Genomic DNA, 17,505 nt, shown 5'->3' on the forward strand with positions numbered 1-17,505 from the left:
CATGATGAGTTGGGTGAATATTGCTTTGCTTGTGTGGTTCGGGACCATTAAACAAGTAGTATTGCATAATTTGTGTTAGGAACTTGAGATTACGATGCTTGAACTTGATGAAATATAATAAGCATAGATAAAAATAGGGAGGAATTGGAGGGCATTTCATTATCGCTTGCTCCTTTTGGCGTTGCACCTGGATCGGCTTTCCCGCTTTCCCGATCTTTAACGTCTTGAGAATCACAAGAAGCCTTAGCCTCGTCAAAGTTTTGGACACTTCCTTTTTATCTCTAACAAGTTTTCGGGACTTTTTTTTATTTATTTATATTGGGATTCATAATTCAAGGCATTCTTCCCGGTGTTAAAGGCTTTTTTTTTTTTATCGAGAATCAAGTGCACGCACCTACATCTATCCATGAATCTGACCAATGACTAATGACCAAAGACAAAAAAAAGGACCAATGACTCGTTGAAAAACCTATTACCACTTGTGGTCCAAACTGATCATCGCCACACCCATTACCCAGTTTTCTATTCGTGAAAAACATAAAAAGTTTAGTACATTGGACTCCTACCACACTCCAGCCAGGTAAATTATAACCAAAATCCTTCAGAGTGTTAACTTTCTTAAACCAAATTTATAACCTAAGACACATAAAATTCAGCGTGACACATAACTTGACGGTAATTAGAATTGCTTCTTTTTCTTCTTCGGCTAAATTTTATGTGTTTGAAAGAGAAATAGTTATATAACATCGCTTCAAGGCATACAAAGATAAATAGATTTTATGAGTTTGAAAGAGAATGAATATAAATCTTAGTATACATATAAAGGGTTCTGTTAAATTATTAGTTGCTTCATTCTAGGATAGGATATGTTGTTTAAACATCGTGTAATGGTGATGTATAATATTGATATGGTTAAATTATTTATTTATTTTTTATAGTTTCACAATTTTTATTTTTTAGTTTCTATATCTTGAAAGTAAATTTTTTAGACCTTGTAATTTACATTTTAATTCTCTTAGTGGTTTAAAAGTGGTTTTTTAGTGTATTTTAATTCTCTTTTAGTTTCCATAGTTTGAAAGTGATATTTTTAGTCTCTATAATTTATTTTTTAATTACCTTTTAGTTCTTACTAAAAAATTATAAAAGTAATTAGTTATAAATTATCAACTATTTTTTTATTACAAATTATCTTACAATAAATTAGTTTCGAATTACTTGTCAATATTTTTTTAGTTAATTATAGTTGATAATATTACTCATATTTTAATGGTAAGAACTAAAAGAGAATTAAAATAAAAAAATCACTTTCAAATTATATGGACTAAAAAATAATTAAAATATAAATTATAAAAACTAAAAAATCACTTTCAAACTACAAGGACTAAAAGAGAATTAAAATATAAATTATAAGAACTAAAAAATCATTTTAAAATTATAAAAATTAAAAAATATAAATAATAAAATTATAAGAATTAAAAGAGTAATTAATTTTTTTTTAAGTACCACGACTAGGAGTACGGAACTCCTCAAGCCCAACAAGGAGACGGATACAAAGCAGCAACACGGGAGAGAACGAATGAATTCAATTGTCAAACTTACTTTATTTATTTATTTTTATCTTGTAATTCTGTAATTTTGTTATGTATATATTTTATTTTAAGTTTTTATGTTTTTTTTTCAGTTGTTCTTCCTTTGATACTTGATAGAAATAAAACCACGATGTTAATTTTTGTTTTATTTTATTATATAGTACATAATCGAATATTTTTAATTGGTTAACTTTATATATTATTGTTTTTTATTTGTATAAATAGGTGATATTTGGTTGGTCCTTTTTTAACTTTGTAGGAAAGAACTATAGTTGTAGAAAACAAATTCTAGGAAAAACAAAAAGTTGTACAATAAAAGTTAATAGAAAATTATTGTTGTCATTTTGTAGATTTGTAGAAAAAAAATAGTTTTATTTAAAAATTTAATAGGAAAAAGTATAGTTGTAGAAAAAAAATTAATATTAGTGTTCCTGATTTTTTATAGTGCTAATTTTTCTTATATTTTTTTAGTTGATATTTTTGTAGGAAAGACTTTGATGTCTTTTTGTAGTTCTTAGGGGAAAAAATTGATATACTAAATTTTTTAGGTTGTAGATAAAAAAAATAGCTTGTAGATAAAAATTTATTGTTTAGGTTGTACATAAAAAATAATTAGGATTTAAACAGGAGAAGTCTTTTAGGGTAACACCTCCTAGGTAAAACAAACTAAGATGGCGTCAATCATATAAGATTACGTCACCTATTCAATTTTATTTTAAAAAAAATACTTTAAAGAGGATAAATCATTTAGGATGGTGTTCTTAAAGAAACATTTTTTTTACTGACAACACAAGTGTCCTACGTGACAAAAATCAGCCAACTTGATAAAAAAACTATATTAGTAAATTAGCCCATCCACGAACATAGACCAACCCAACCATAAAGCCACTCCCGAGATTGACACCAAAACTACACAAGACTGATCACACCTCCATCACAGCTAACCGCAACTTCACCAAAGGAAGGGCATTGCCATTGCACAAATTGGTCATTTGGTTTAAGCAAGCTCGCACTCTTCCAGGTTGTTTCCCCTTTATTTCACCAAAAAGAAAAAGTAGTAACTAGTTCCTATACCGTATCAAGTGAGAGAAAATAAATTTGGAAGAATGAATTCATTCAATTTAGTTTTAGTACATACACTCAAATCAATAAATATATGTAGAGCAACTAACTAACTGAAAACATAAACGCTAGCTAATTTACCAACTACTTTTTTATAAGCTTGATATATTTTGTTGATAAAATGAAGTTACTCGAAAAATGGAAAATGACCTCTAGCACACAAATTAGTCAATTTACTGTCATCATAATATCCTTTGGATATTTGCCTTAGCATTTACTAGTATGTATTATGTCTCTGTTTCAGTGATTAGCAACATAATTGGTGCTTTTACAACTGGGAAATGGCGAAGAGAGTCCAACTATTTAAGGGTTATTATGAGTATGGGTTAAAGTAGCTTATTAACTAGTCAAAATAGTTTATAAGTTATTAAAATACCTTACGAGCATGTGTATACTTTTAATAATATCTCAATCGATATTTGAAGATTATCTTCTTAAAAATCTAGAGATATCAAAATAAGTACGTTCTTAATAATCCCCCCCCCCCCCCCCCCCCCCATAATATAACCAAAATCAAACCTAGATGAACATGTTTGAGATATTCATTTATTTGTTAATTGTATGAATCTTGTCGATAAAAAATAGTTGAGGCTGAAAAGTGGTGATATATATAAATATAATAATTTATTTATTTATTTTTTTGTTATTTTACATATATTTTTAAAAGAGTTAAATCTTAAATTAAGACCGTCACGTGGAAAACTGAATTTTAAAAAATAAACTACAAGCTTTTTGTTTGTTTTAGTAGTGAGGAGGGTCAAAGGTCCAACAAAAAATTCACAAATCCCACAAAATGAGATTAACCTCGTCGAATCTTTGCATCTTGTTCTTCATGCTTTGTATCCGTTTTTTTAAAAAAAGAAAAGTTAAAAAGATAATTGGGGGAGGGAGAGAATAAATTATATTTAAAGTATAATTGAAATTGTTCACAAGAAGTCAGGATGGCCGAGTGGTCTAAGGCGCCAGACTCAAGTTCTGGTCCTCGTGAGAGGGCGTGGGTTCAAATCCCACTTCTGACAAAACTTAACTTTTGCAATTTCGATGTATTATTTTCAAACATTTATCGGGCCAGAAATCTCCTCAGGCCCAAATCGCCTAGGACTTTTTGAATTGTTAATGGGATGGGCATTGCTTTGCGCACCAGGAAAGCTGCTTGTGCACCCAGCGCTTTTTCATTTTTCCAAAATTATCCCTGACAAATTTACGGATCCATAATCCGTAGGAATTTTTTAAATTTTATAAAAAAATGTGATTTACGAATTAATTTAAAATTAATGACCCATGTAAGATTCAAACTTGTGACTTTCATGAACTAATAGGTCAATTATGTTGTAAAATAATTAATGTCACTATATTTATTAGTTAAATCTTAATTATATTAAAATAAGCATTTATTATTTATGCTCTGTAGACTAAAATACTAATTTATGTACATGAATATTGCCCCCACAACCAAAAATTCCTGAATCTGTCGTTGCTGGACAATAAAGTCTTTTGAAATTGAATTCTTCTTGTTAGTTTTGTTTTTGGAGTATTCTTATTAGTAACCCCCTCATACTTTTTTATATAAGAAATAAACGAGAGCATTTTATTAACTTTAATTATAAGAAACATAATTATGTATTATTATAAAAATGTTATTATAGCAGGAAAAAATGTTATTATAAAAATAACCGCTTCTTTCCCTTTCCTTTGTTGATATCAGTATTAGTATATGCTGGATGTTTATGTTTGTGACTATTGTCTTGTAGTGACTATTATGAACGTGAAGAGATGATTTCTGATTACTCACGACTTTGTTTCATTAGTTTTACAAAATAGTATTAAAATCGTCTAATTAGTGTGATTTCGTGAAGAAACATACCATCCAGATTCACATTAGAACACAAAACTAGTCATTTCTGCTGCGACAAGGATTTATTAAAAGGTGAGCAGCAGGTCGGAAGACCCAATTCTCACCCATCATTGCCCTCTTTAATTTAGTGGCATGTGTGCCAAGCTTGATTATTCAATATTTGCTGCAACAACATTAGATAATGTAATTTTCGTTTATTTATTTTGGACTAAAACCCTGCTCAACAAAAAAATGTGAAAATCATTCACAAGGCGGCTTGGGACTTTTTTTTATGTCAAATTGTTGTACCTTCAAAGAGAAAAAAATTCATGCTCATGGGACCAGCCAATTTAATATCTTGAGCTGATTTTTTTATTCCAATTATTTAATTGTTCACAACATATAATAAATAATCAAATATGGAAAGATATACATAAATTAGGATTCCACGGGGATCACTTGCAAAGAAGGAAAACAAGACAAGCAAAGTAGGTTGCAATTTGCATTTTCTTTTGTTGGGGTGCCATGACATTGCCACCCTCCTTACCTACCATTTATTCAGGCCCGTGTTGAACTGAATCAAAAGAAACAGAATTTGGCCTGGCTCAATTATACTATATAAGGTATTATTATGGGACTCCATCCATCTTTTAGCCTTAAAAATAAGATATAAATTCAATAAATAGGTCTTGTCTAAAGCCTAAACTCTTGAAGTTGAATGCATAATATATGTTGGGATAAGTAGTGGCACGAAAATGACTACGCGACCACGCCGATGACGAAAGCTACCAAGGAAATAGGGTATGTCCATCACCAAGGTATTGTCTCAAAGGAATTTAAGTTGAGCATTGACGCGTTAATGCATAAAAAAATCATGATAGTATAATCCAAGAGCAGAAGCAAAGCAACAATTTCAGCAACAATGTTTGACTTTAAAGTTTGAGCTTTCTACTTCTTGTTTTTTAAGAATGTGCGTTCAGGGGTGGTTTGAGAAGTGCCCCCCAACAATATGAGAATATAGGATATTAGGATGCATCATTTTAGTAAGAAAACTCATAAATGGACATTTATATATTCCCTGCTAGTAGATGATATGTGAACTTCAACGATTCATAAATCAATAAAGCATGCCAAAAGTCAACACTCGCCGCAACACAAATCCATTTAGTTTAATGACGAGTTAAAGACTTTATTAGAGTAGCATATTCGGTGCCTTTGTTTAAGTTTTTTTTTTTATAAAAAAAACACACACTTATTTTTTAATAAAATTAACAATTTTATGTTTTTCTTGATGTGTTTTGTTTTAAAAAAAAAGTATTTTTTGTTTATTTTGATAAAAAAAAATCCTATCTGCTTATCAAATAAGTGTTTTTGTAAAAATAAATATTTATTTTAAAACTATTTGTTTCACGTTTAAACAAACTAGCTTATTGTTATTAAGTTTAAGTTCAAGTTATATATATATTTTTTGGTCTTGCTAACATGTGTCCTTGGGGAATTGATTAAGAAACTAAAATAAAAAAAATATTTATTTTAAAAATCATAAAAAAATTCATAAATAACACAAATTTACACATCCCAATAAAAATCTTTATATTTTTAATTCCTTAACCTATGTTTAAACCTCAAAGACACTTGTTAGCATTTATCATTTTTTATAATGGCCACAAATGAGAATCAAATTTAGATTCTCATGTATTTATTCCAACCTTCATCATCACTAAAATGAGACTAGTGGTTAATTGAAAACAAAATTATATATAATAATTGAAAACAAAATTATAAATGTACCAAAAAAAGAAAAAAACTATAATGGAAAACTAACTAAAATGTCAAGAGACTAAAGATACATTTGTATGCACCTGGATCAGATCATTATTCAATCTTCATTTATCTGGTCTTTCTTCGTCCAAGATCTGAATCCGATCTTCATACTATTAAGACTAATCCGAGCATCCACAAGACATACGAAGTTATGGAGAATATTTCGATACGACAGCTTGACCCATAAATATCCAACTGGTACAATCACAATGGCACACTGAAATTCTTAGAAGATAAGCTAGACATTTTAGTTCACTTAAGTGTTTTGAATTATGTCGTCTTTACTATGAGGAAACGTTTTTTAATTGAAACAAAATTTAAACTAAAAATGACAAGATGTTGCTTGATTTGAGAAAATGTTTTATGTTTTTACCTTTTATTATTAATAAATATATGAAGTATCTTACTTTCACTATTTATCATTTAAATATTATTTAAAAATTATACTTTATTTTTGTATATTCTGCAGGCGGGCAGAAACAACATGAATAAAGATGCTGTAATTTAGTAAGCAAAAAATAAAAGATGCAGCAAATTAACTACAATAATAAAGGATAATATAAATTTTTTAACGCTTACTATATGTCTTTATTGTGAACCCAATCGGAGGTTTTCTTCATTGCCCTTGGATGGTCGGTGTAAATTATCAACAATAAATAAATAAAAATTCGTAGTCCCTAAAACCTATAACGTAGAAATATAAAATGGAGGATAAGATGTAGAAGAAGCACCAACCACAAGGCGCTGAAAGGATGATCCAAAAATTCGATCATAGAATCAAATTACCTTTCAGATTTCAGATTAATAAACGCTTGGTTCTAAACGATTGCTAGATTACACCGCTTAATGCCAAATAAAACAGTGGATAGAAGCACACCACATTTTTGTAATTTACCATCACCCAGACGCATTCCAGACACAGGACCTTATGTTATGTTGTCCTTCATATTATTTTTGTTTGTACTCCTTTACAGTTTATATAAAATGCCATATTTTTCCATAGGGAAAGAGAGCGAAAAAGTGATTATCAGTGTAAGAGAAAAAAATGCAAAGTGATTTATTGAAGATAGAAGGCAGTAAAATAAGTACTCCTCAATAAGAATCCATTTGTCCTTGTGGTCATTATGTTGTCTATTATTCCGAACAAATAAATGAATCCCATCGCCCATAACACAAAGAATTCTATACTATACCTATTCAACTAAGCAAGAAAGTTACTCTCCTGCTGGAAAGAAATCATTTAATTTCCCCACCACCTTTCCTCCATATAGTATGTTGTTTATTAATTTTGGGGGATGTTCACTCTTCACCATTGAGCCACAATAGCCATAGCTTTTAACATGGGATTGTGCTTTTGGGGGTTCCAGGACAAAAACAGAACACTTGTGTTGCATTGTAAGGTGGTGGAGTTCCATCGATGGATGATGTATTTAAAATGACACGCATGCCTACGTAGTAAAGTAGATTAGACAAGTGGCGGATAGGGTCCCACCATGTTTGTAGGCACAAAAACATAGTTCATGGGCATAGTTTGTTTTAAGAACAAATTAACAGAGGTGGCACAAGAGCCAAACAGCGATGGTGATACTGACAAAGCCCGCAATGGTTTGAGATTCCCGCACGTGGGTACTACCTGCGGACCATAATTCACTTGGATCCATGCTACCTATATACACAATTGTGCCGTTGTTAATTTGTGGCGACCCAGAAGAAGATGAAGCCGAGCCACTACTATCTGATTTAGGGTTTTGCCCCTGCCATGATTTCTGACTGCAGATCCACAACGACCATAAGAAATGAGAAAAATAATACATTAATACTAGTATGTGATTGGACACTATTTCCAACCAGAAGATATTATAAAATGAAAATAAGAAACGAATTCTGGACGTATCAACATGTGATTCCAACATTGCTAAGCACTAGTTTATGAATGAACTAGATACTAGAGCTGCCCTCATTTTGCGAGTTTTGCCCAAAGATGAGTGAACCTCTCATGTGCAGTAAATAATATTATTCAACTTATTGAGACTCGATGGCAGAAAAAACTATTATAATAGTTATCTTAGCCACTTTCCTTAGCCTTTCGTCAAAATATGGTCCCCTCCCCTGCCTCAGCGACCCCATGTGGAATTCTCAAGTAGGATGTGCCGTACAACACTATAGACTCTTTTAATTAATCATTTTACTACGATTAAGAAATTTAATTAATTGAAGTAATATTATTATATTTGTCATTGATTTATATTATTTTAAAATTATATAAAGATTACGACAAATATTTTAAAAAATCTCATAAAAGATACAAGAGCTAAATAGTTAAATTCGATAGATTGTGTTCTGGACTTCTGGTGAAATATTAAGCACACCTTTGACTCTAGACAAATGAACTAAAATTTCAACAAAACGTTAATTTTGGATGGACAACAATAATGGGCCACAAATTTTTAGAATCAAATTTCTTTTTTCTTTTGATTTAGAGTTTCCTGCGTTAAATGAAGAATGTGTGCTCAAACTTTCTATTCACTCTCAATTATTTGAGTTAGAATTAATTGGCTACCCGTTGGTTTTATCCTCGCATTAAAAAAATATTCAAGCAAGACCTACCGTGTGAATGAAGATGTTTTAAAACAAAAAGAAAGTACATATATAATGAAATTATTATAAGAAAACGTCAAAGTCGTATACAAACAAAACGACGCGATAAATAAATATTTTTTTTATTAAAATTTAAATAAATTAACAATTTAGTTTATTGCAATTATATCTTACTTGCAAGTTGCAACTTAATTAGCTTTTAAATACATTTGTGTGTATGAATAAATCTTTAATATATAAAACTGTATTGTTTTAATTTTAGCCTCTTAAAGATTAACTTTTGTTTGACAGTAAAGATTAACTTAATACAGTACAATTTTATAATTTTATGTGTATGTATTAAAAGTATAAATTAAGTATTAACTATAATAACTAATATAATAAGTAAGATTAAGTTTGTATATTTTAATCTTACTTATTCATATTTATTATTATAGTTAATACTGTATTTATTTGTGATTCTACTGTTAAGTAAAAAAGGCTTCTCATTTTAGTTAGTAGTACTGTTCTTGTCTTTACAACTACACAAAACGCCGTTATTCCGTCGCTATCGAAGTGAAAAGTTGTTGTAACTTGTAACGTAAAATGAAAAAAACAAATCATAGCAGAAAATGCGTGAATCTCAGTTCTCAGTTCTCAGTTCCCAGTTCCCACCGCACCCTACCCAACGTTCATATTTTGCTACAAAGACAAAACTACCCTTTTAAAGTGAAAAGTAAAAATTACCTGGGATTACTGTTAGGAGAAGGACAAAAAGTGATGGTGTAAGCCGCAGCAGAAGCGCACGTAAACGTGCTGGTCTTGTCATCGTACGCGTAGCTGTAGGCGCGTGGGCAAGCGTTCTTGAAAATCTGCGAGTAAGGCGAAGGCTTGCAAGTGTTGGGTGACCCATACGCGCCGCTGCAGCAATACTGCGGTGACCCGAACGCCTCACACGCGCTCTTACACGCCACGCTCTGTTTCCCATCCTCGCTCGTAACCCTAAGCTCCGAAGGACACGCGCCGTTCAGGTCCCCAGCACACCCCGTGCTCGTGCAGTTATCGCCGGAGCCACCCTGGGGAGCCACCAGCATCGCCACGTTGTAACCGTCCACGAGGCTCACGTCGAAGAAATCCAGGCCTCCGGCGCCGTCGAGGGTGAACTCGGCCAAGGTCGCCGGCGGCGTGGCGCCGCTGCCGGCGCATTCGAGCTTGCCGGAGCCGCAATCGCCGGTAATGCAGGAGAATTTTCCGGCGGAGTCTTGGGTGCAGAGAGTGCGGCCCCAGAAACGGCCGCCCCAAGAGGTTGGAGCGGTTACGGTTTTGGACTCAGCGGTTTGAAGAACGAAACCGGTTGTTGGAAGCGTCGCGATTCCTGCGTTTGAGAGAATGCCTGGCCACACTGTGTAGTCGCATTTGTTAACCAGTGTGAACGTTGTTGTTGCTAATACACCTGCACCAAAATTAATTAATTAATTACTAACGATTCAAATTCGGCTTCTAGTTACTTGTGATTTTGATTATGAGTATAGTTAATAGTTAATTACCCGATGCTAATAGATGAAGTGTTAGTAAAAATGGAAATGCTAGTGTTAAGTGATCCATGTTAAGAGAATCGAATCGAGGATAAGTTGGTATATTGCAAAAAATAAAGAATGGAAAAGATAAAAGGATTATCGAAATCCTTCTATTGTGTTTAAGGACAAAGGATTTGTGAACTGAGGAGGGATGATGGGTATTTACTATTTATAGGGAAATAATTTTGCAAAAAAAAAGGAGGAATTATTATTAAAAGACAAAAAATTTACGAAAATGTGATATCATCCCCGCCAAAATACGAATGATTTTACCCAGCTTTTCGGTTCAGGGGACCCAAGATGGAAAGAAGCCAGTGCCAAGGCTCAAGGGAAAACAAAGGATAGCATTTCTTGGCACCATATATTCAGGGGAGGCAAATTTCCCAGCAGATGCTTTGGGGAAACATGAGATGAATTTGAACTGGGATTTCAAGTTATTTGAATTTTCCCCATATTTTCTTTTTCATTTGCTGGCGTGGCAGATGATGCAATCATCTACATGAATAAATAAAAGGCTTAATTTTACATTTATAATTTATAATTTAATTAGATCCCTCAATTATTAAAAATGTAACAATTATATACTTTTTTGTCATATTTGTTAATTTAATTAAGGAAAATCCATATTTTGACATCCTTTGTCAATAAAATCTATGTAAAATGTTATATTTTTCAAATTGGTTTTTGTAGCAACCTATGTAAAAAAATTGTCAGCTTAGCAAAATTGACTTAAAGGATATGAATATTGTGTTTTTAACAATTAAGAGACTTAATTTAATATTTTAATAGTTGAGAGATCCAAAATGAAATTTAAATTATAATTAATTTATCAAATATATAATTTAATTTTCTACCGAGAATATCTATAGTATAAGGAGTGAAAATTTTCACTTCTCTTTTTAAATTATAATTAATTCATCAAATACATAATTTAATTCTCTTTTTGAGTCGAATAATGTATAAAAAAAATTAGATATGTAGTAAAAAAAAGTGATATATTTTTAATCATCAAAATAATTTTTAACCATTAATTACTTTTCTGTAAGTGTTTATACAAAATTTTAGTGATTAAAAAAATAATCAAATACTAAAAGATATTAAATCTACGGTAAACAATGTTAAAAAATCGTTTTTTAAAAGATAAAAAAATCAAGCATTTGCCTACTTAACTTCAACTAAAATTGGGGTTAAATAATCACATTCTATGTGATTTAATAAAATTACATCCATTTTTTATATTTTTTATTTACAAAATTTTATGTAATTTTATTGGACCATTTAGGATGAGAATATTTAACCTTATTTTTATTCGGGGACAATTAAATAAAAAATAAATCAAATATAATTTTTGCATAATAAAAAACAAGTAATTGATCCGACTAGTCAATGATTTAAGACTTTTAAATAAATAGTTAAGAGTTTTAATGTTACCTCTTGTATGTATAAAAAGAAAATCTGATTAAACAAGACAATTCAGAAAGTATATTCACATCTCTCAAAAGAAAGTAAGTAGTCACAAGTAAAAAAAAAATTCCTTACAAGCATATGCGTATATAAAAAAAAAAGTAAAGATAGAATCACATTGGTTATTTTTATAATAGCTTATAGCATTTTATATTTTTTTCGCTTTTATTCTTAATATATATATATTTATTTTTGTTGTTATTTTTTTTTTATATTTTTCAACTATTTTGTTGGTTAATTTTATTAAGTATTTATATTTTAATAAGTTAATTGTTCAACTTTTCGTTGTCAACTTTCAACTTCTAATTACCTATTAACTTTTCAAATAATTTTGTGTAATGAACATTCCATTTAATAATACAAATTTTTCGGGAAAAATAACAAACTTTAATTTAGAGGAAAAAGTTGTGAAAAAGGTATATAACTTCCTCAAAATTTACAATCCATTTGTTTTATTTTTTTTTCTCGTGAAAAATCATCTTTAAAAATTTAGTGTATCTATTACATTTTTTAAGAAGAAATATAAAGAATTTGAAGTATTTACATGGTATCACCCACACTAATGAGACAACTTAAAATAATTACCTGTCTTTCACTTAAATATATAATCAATTAATGAGTGTCACGTGATAATAAAGATAACTCTATAAAAAAATGACAATAAAGATTAAAAAAAACAATTTCAGATTTATGAAAGATAAAACAAAAAAAAAACGACGTCTTAATTCCCAAATAGGTGATCTTAATTATGAATAACACCCACTCAAAAGAAAATTATAAATAACATCCGATTATATCGTAAAGTTAAGTCGATCTTAATTTTGAAGGATAATGTTTTAAAAACTATTTCCATTCCCATTAAGTTCTGTGTACTTAACAAATAATATATTTTTAAATATAACTAAACATTGGTTATAGAAATGTTAAATTTATACTATATGTATAAAAGGATAAATAAGGAGGATAGTTATTTTTTTGTGGATGAGTAGAAAAAGGAGAATAGAAAAAAAAAAAGAGAGAGAGAGAGAATAAGATAACACCTCCCAAAATGACGTGAAATGGAAAGCAAATAATGTCTTTTTTTTTGTTTCAGTTTCTTAAAAAATTAAATATTTTTCTTTAACAGATTCTTTAAAAATCTTAAATAATTTGATGTTAAAATATAATGAAATAAAAAATAATTTTTAATTAATATAAAATATTTTTAATATAACTTATATATTTTTTCTATTCTCCTTTTTTACATATCCAAACAAGTAAAAAAAATAAAATCCCACCTATTTTTTTTCCTATTCATCCAAATAATACAACTTCTCTACTTTGTTCATCTCCTATTTCTATCAGATCTATTTATTTCCTACTATTTCATTTCTGATTTAAACAATTTGGGAGAAAGAAAGTCTGAAATATTGATGTAACCATCCACCTTGCAGAACAAGAAATTCTGAAACACAGACACAGGCAATGATCATTAATCCTTAAGTTGGAAGTTCACACACACATAGAGCCAATGGTCATTAAGATTTAAGAGACTCAATTTGGAAGTTGAGAGGAAGAAAGTCTGAAACATGGATCATCGAAAATTCGAAGCCACCACCTTGAATACCAAAATTGTCAGCGAGTAGGGGGAATATTACTAAACTACAACATCCTCATGAATTAGATTTTCGTATCAATTGATCGATTTTATTTGATGAAAAAACACACAAAAACGAACAAAATAAGAAAAAAGAGGGGAATAAAAAGAGATCCGACGGAGCTATATATGGAGTCTATGGACAAAATAAATTCCGTCACAAAGCACTTTATCTCCCTCGCTCCACTCTATATATATTTTGCCCCGTCTCTCTTTTTTTGCTTTACACAAAGTAATATACCTTTTAATGAAATTACATCATTACCATAAAGAAAGATTAAATAAACTATATGAAACAATTTGTATTGTCCTTCCCAATTAAAGACAAAAAAAAATGACCTCATCTTATCATATTCAGTATCCAATTAGCACCACGAACTTCTGTACGTATGTTTTAATGGCTATTGTTTTCAGAAAGATAATGACCTAGTTGATGTGATTTTCATAATTTCAAAGGCTCACCTGACATTTTACATGCTTGCCTTCCATATATTGAAAACGTAGATGTACTCTAATTTCCAGTATAAATTAAACTGCCGGCTCAGCAAAATATATCTTATGAGTTATGATTTTTATTTATTTATTGGTTATAATGTTTCTTATGAATTGAAGTAAAGGAGGGCGACTTATGTTTGAAGTTGCCCGTAAAGTGAAGGGATTTATTTTCCTTCTCAAAATAATATATATATATATATATATATATATATATATATATATATATATATATTAACTTTCCCTCCTTACATACATTTTTTTTTTCATCTGACCCTTAGACAATCTTATACCTTGCTCCATCTTTGGAGATACGTTGTAACATGGCATATATGCAAGAATATTTCTATGATGAATATGATGTCAAAGTAAGGTCATGTGTTTCATGTTTGAGAAACTATAGCCAACACACTATTTTGGATTTGTCTCGTACCAATCATCATTCTTCATTAGAGTCAGTATTTGCAACCATCTTAGTTTATGTAGATGATACTTTGGTGACAAAGCTCTCCTTAGCTCATTCAAGATCTGATTGATTTCTGCTATCAATATATATATAATCTATTTGTGCTCAAATGGAAGACCTTAGTGATCTTTAATATTTCTTATGAATAGTAGTGAAGAAACTTAGTGATGGAAGACTAAATCTTTCAATAAAGTTAAAAAGCACAAAGGCAACTAAGAGCAATCAACACCCTGTGAGTTCAGGTTGATCCACACTCGTATCTATCAATTCAATAGTATAGGTGTTGCATTTTGGTATGCTAGCTAGATCATACCAACTGAAGTCTTTGAGGGATCGTTTTGTGTTCCCCTAACTTACCTATATTAGTGTTTAATGACATTTTGTAGAAAGTAATCATGTTTAGTTGTTTTTCAGAATCATGTTTGTTTCTAAATTCTAACAGCACATTTGACCCAAGTGAAAATTGGTAACTTCTTTGTTAGTGATAATTTATAATAAAATTTACCACAAATTTGTTTTTGATTAAAAAAAATATAAACATAAATCACTTCAGATAGCTCAGTACACCTACACTGATGCTGAATTAACATGGCTCCAATAATTTCTGACATAATTGCAATTCCTCCTCAGCAGCCCGCGTGATCTTCTTTGACAGTCTCAGCACACTAATCTTGTCCTATAATCCTGCATTTGCTACAATCTCAAACCAAACACATGGAATTGGGTGAAACTCAAATTCAAATAATTTTTTGTTTATTATTTGAGTTTTATGTAAGTAAGAGCAGAAAAAGAGAAAATTCTATATAACTACTTTTTGTTTATTTTAATGAGTGTTAATAAAGCTTTAATCTTAATGAAGTTCAAAGTTTTCAGGAACTGGTTTCCGACTTGAAAGAAATGAAAAAAGAAGTATTAGAATGAGCTGGAAACCCAAGCTGAGAGTGATGTGCAAATAAGCGAGTTATGCTCAAGCTTTCGTCATAGATTCTCAATTTCTCATATAGCCTAGTTTTTTTTTGTTCATCATTAGGATAATCCAAATAAAATGGCCACATTTGGTTTGTAACATACCATGAGGGATTGAAGTGATAACAATGTTTAAGCAACCACCAATCTTTCCCTTGCTTCCAACACTGTGGATGACATCAAGATGATGCAAAAAGCATGCAGGCCAATTTGAAGTTGGTATTTATGCTAATATTAATTTGTATCAAGATTGCTATTTCCTAACAGCAAGCTTTTGTAGTGTGCAATCGTGACAAATTCCTCACTTGCGTATATCTTGTATAAACGTTGGCTGTCAGCCCTACAAGCATGGCTCATGCTAGGGTACAAATGTGGTTGATTGGCTAGGCAAAACAAATTGCAAGATTATTGGTAAAAGTTATTCTTAATTAAAGGATGGCTATATGGTATGAAAAATGCCATCAATAATATATGACATACGATACAATAAAATATTGTAGATAAATTATCCAACTTAACTTACATATGGACGACATAGCTGGTCGAAATTTAATTTTCACACACAGAGATTTACGATTTGATTTCTCTATAGCTCCGCTACTTGTTACCAAGCAAACTAAGTTCTATAGATAATGTACATTTAATATGAAAGAAATGAGATATCGTGTGCACCGGCAATCCAATACCTTCTTCAGCTTTGCTTGGGCTGTTGCTAGGTGCAGCCAATATTATTTTTTGTGCACCCAACAATTTAAGTGAAATAAAAATGTCTTTCACTTAAATTTTAAAAATCCTCTCCCTCTCATCTCCTTCATGCATTCGGTACATGCTTCTGCTGCAACACAGCTTCTTCCTCCTTTGTCTCTGCGTTATCGTTGCCGCGTCGCCGTTAGCCTCCATTGGTTCCGTTCAGGCTGTTTACACCACTCTCGTGCTTTTTTGTCGTCAAGGTAAGGTTTTTTTTTCTGGTTTAGAATCATGTTTGGTATCCACGTAACACATATGGATTACCTAATCTGTATGAGTTATACGAATTAACTCAACTGTATAACTCATACGGATTAGTTAATCCATATGTTTTTTTAATTTATCAATAAATTAAATTTTTTTAAAACTAAATGTTTTTTATTTATAAAAAATTATTTTGATTTTTTTTAAATAGTTATTTTTTTATTAAATATAAATATATTATTTTGTTTTTTGTTTGTAGATAGTTATTGTTTAATTTTTAAATAAAAAAATATTATTTTAAATTGTTTTTAAATAGTATTTTTTTAATTACAAATATATTATTTTATTTTTTGTTTGCAAATACTTATTGTTTAATTTTTAAATAAAAAATATTATTTTGAATTATGTTTTTAAATAGTAATTGTTTTTAATTGAAAATATATTATTTTGTTTTTTGTTGGTAAATAGTTATTGTTTATTTTTTAAAATAAAAATAGATTATTTTGAATTATGTTTTTAAATAGTAATAATTTTTTTAATTGTAAATATTATTTTTTAAAATAGTTATTGTTTCTTTTTAACAATCATATTAACATATTTATAATTTAAAAAATTCAAAAACTTAACATTTTTTTAATTAAAAAAATTAAAATTCCATATAACTCTTATGAATTAGTTAATCCGTATAAGTTATATGAATTACATAATTCGTAAGTTATATAAAAGTTATGCACTAACAAATCCATAAGTTATATATAAAAGAAGTTACTTAAAAGAAAGCAGAAAACACTCCATAAGTTATATATATATAAAATTACTTAAAAGAAAGCAGAAAACACTTAAAAATATTTTCAGAATTTTATTTTAATGCTAGGTGCACAAGTAAAGAAGACACAAAAAAGACACGTAAGTTCAAAATTTTATTTTAATGATAGGTGCACCTAGCAACATCCCTTTGTTTAGGTGCTTAAGAAGACACAAAGTCCAACTATTAAAACCTATAGATC

At 29.9% G+C, this 17,505-nt stretch overlaps 1 protein-coding gene and 1 non-coding gene across 3 annotated transcripts; one reads left to right on the plus strand and one right to left on the minus strand.

Annotated features, from left to right (window-relative positions):
* Positions 1-3,646: 3,646 nt before the first annotated feature.
* TRNAL-CAA lies at positions 3,647-3,730 on the plus strand. Its single transcript has one exon. It is a non-coding gene; the product is annotated as a tRNA-Leu (tRNA).
* A 2,650-nt stretch (positions 3,731-6,380) lies between these two features.
* LOC114414585 (thaumatin-like protein 1b) lies at positions 6,381-10,773 on the minus strand. Of its 2 annotated transcripts, none has more exons than XM_028378888.1 (3): positions 10,494-10,773; positions 9,694-10,399; positions 6,381-6,564 (listed from the first exon to the last, which is right to left on the minus strand). In XM_028378888.1, exons 1-3 carry the CDS (start codon positions 10,549-10,551, stop codon positions 6,519-6,521), a joined length of 810 nt encoding a protein of 269 aa, XP_028234689.1. In that variant the 5' UTR covers positions 10,552-10,773; the 3' UTR covers positions 6,381-6,518. The 2 variants fall into 2 exon arrangements, with proteins under 2 accessions (XP_028234689.1, XP_028234688.1); XM_028378887.1 differs by lacking the exon at positions 6,381-6,564 and adding an exon at positions 7,403-8,139 and having other exon boundaries at positions 10,494-10,769.
* Positions 10,774-17,505: the final 6,732 nt, after the last annotated feature.

This window comes from Glycine soja, chromosome 6, assembly GCF_004193775.1.
Source record: "Glycine soja cultivar W05 chromosome 6, ASM419377v2, whole genome shotgun sequence".
NCBI lineage: Eukaryota > Viridiplantae > Streptophyta > Magnoliopsida > Fabales > Fabaceae > Glycine > Glycine soja.

Coding starts and splice junctions, on each gene's coding strand:
- LOC114414585 (XM_028378887.1), bottom strand. CDS start 10,551: ATGGATCACTTAACACTAGCATTTCCATTTTTACTAACACTTCATCTA. Junction 10,400..10,493: donor ACTTCATCTATTAGCATCGG/GTAATTAACTAT, acceptor ATTTTGGTGCAG/GTGTATTAGCAACAACAACG. Junction 8,140..9,693: donor TCTCCTAACAGTAATCCCAG/GTAATTTTTACT, acceptor GTGGATCTGCAG/TCAGAAATCATGGCAGGGGC.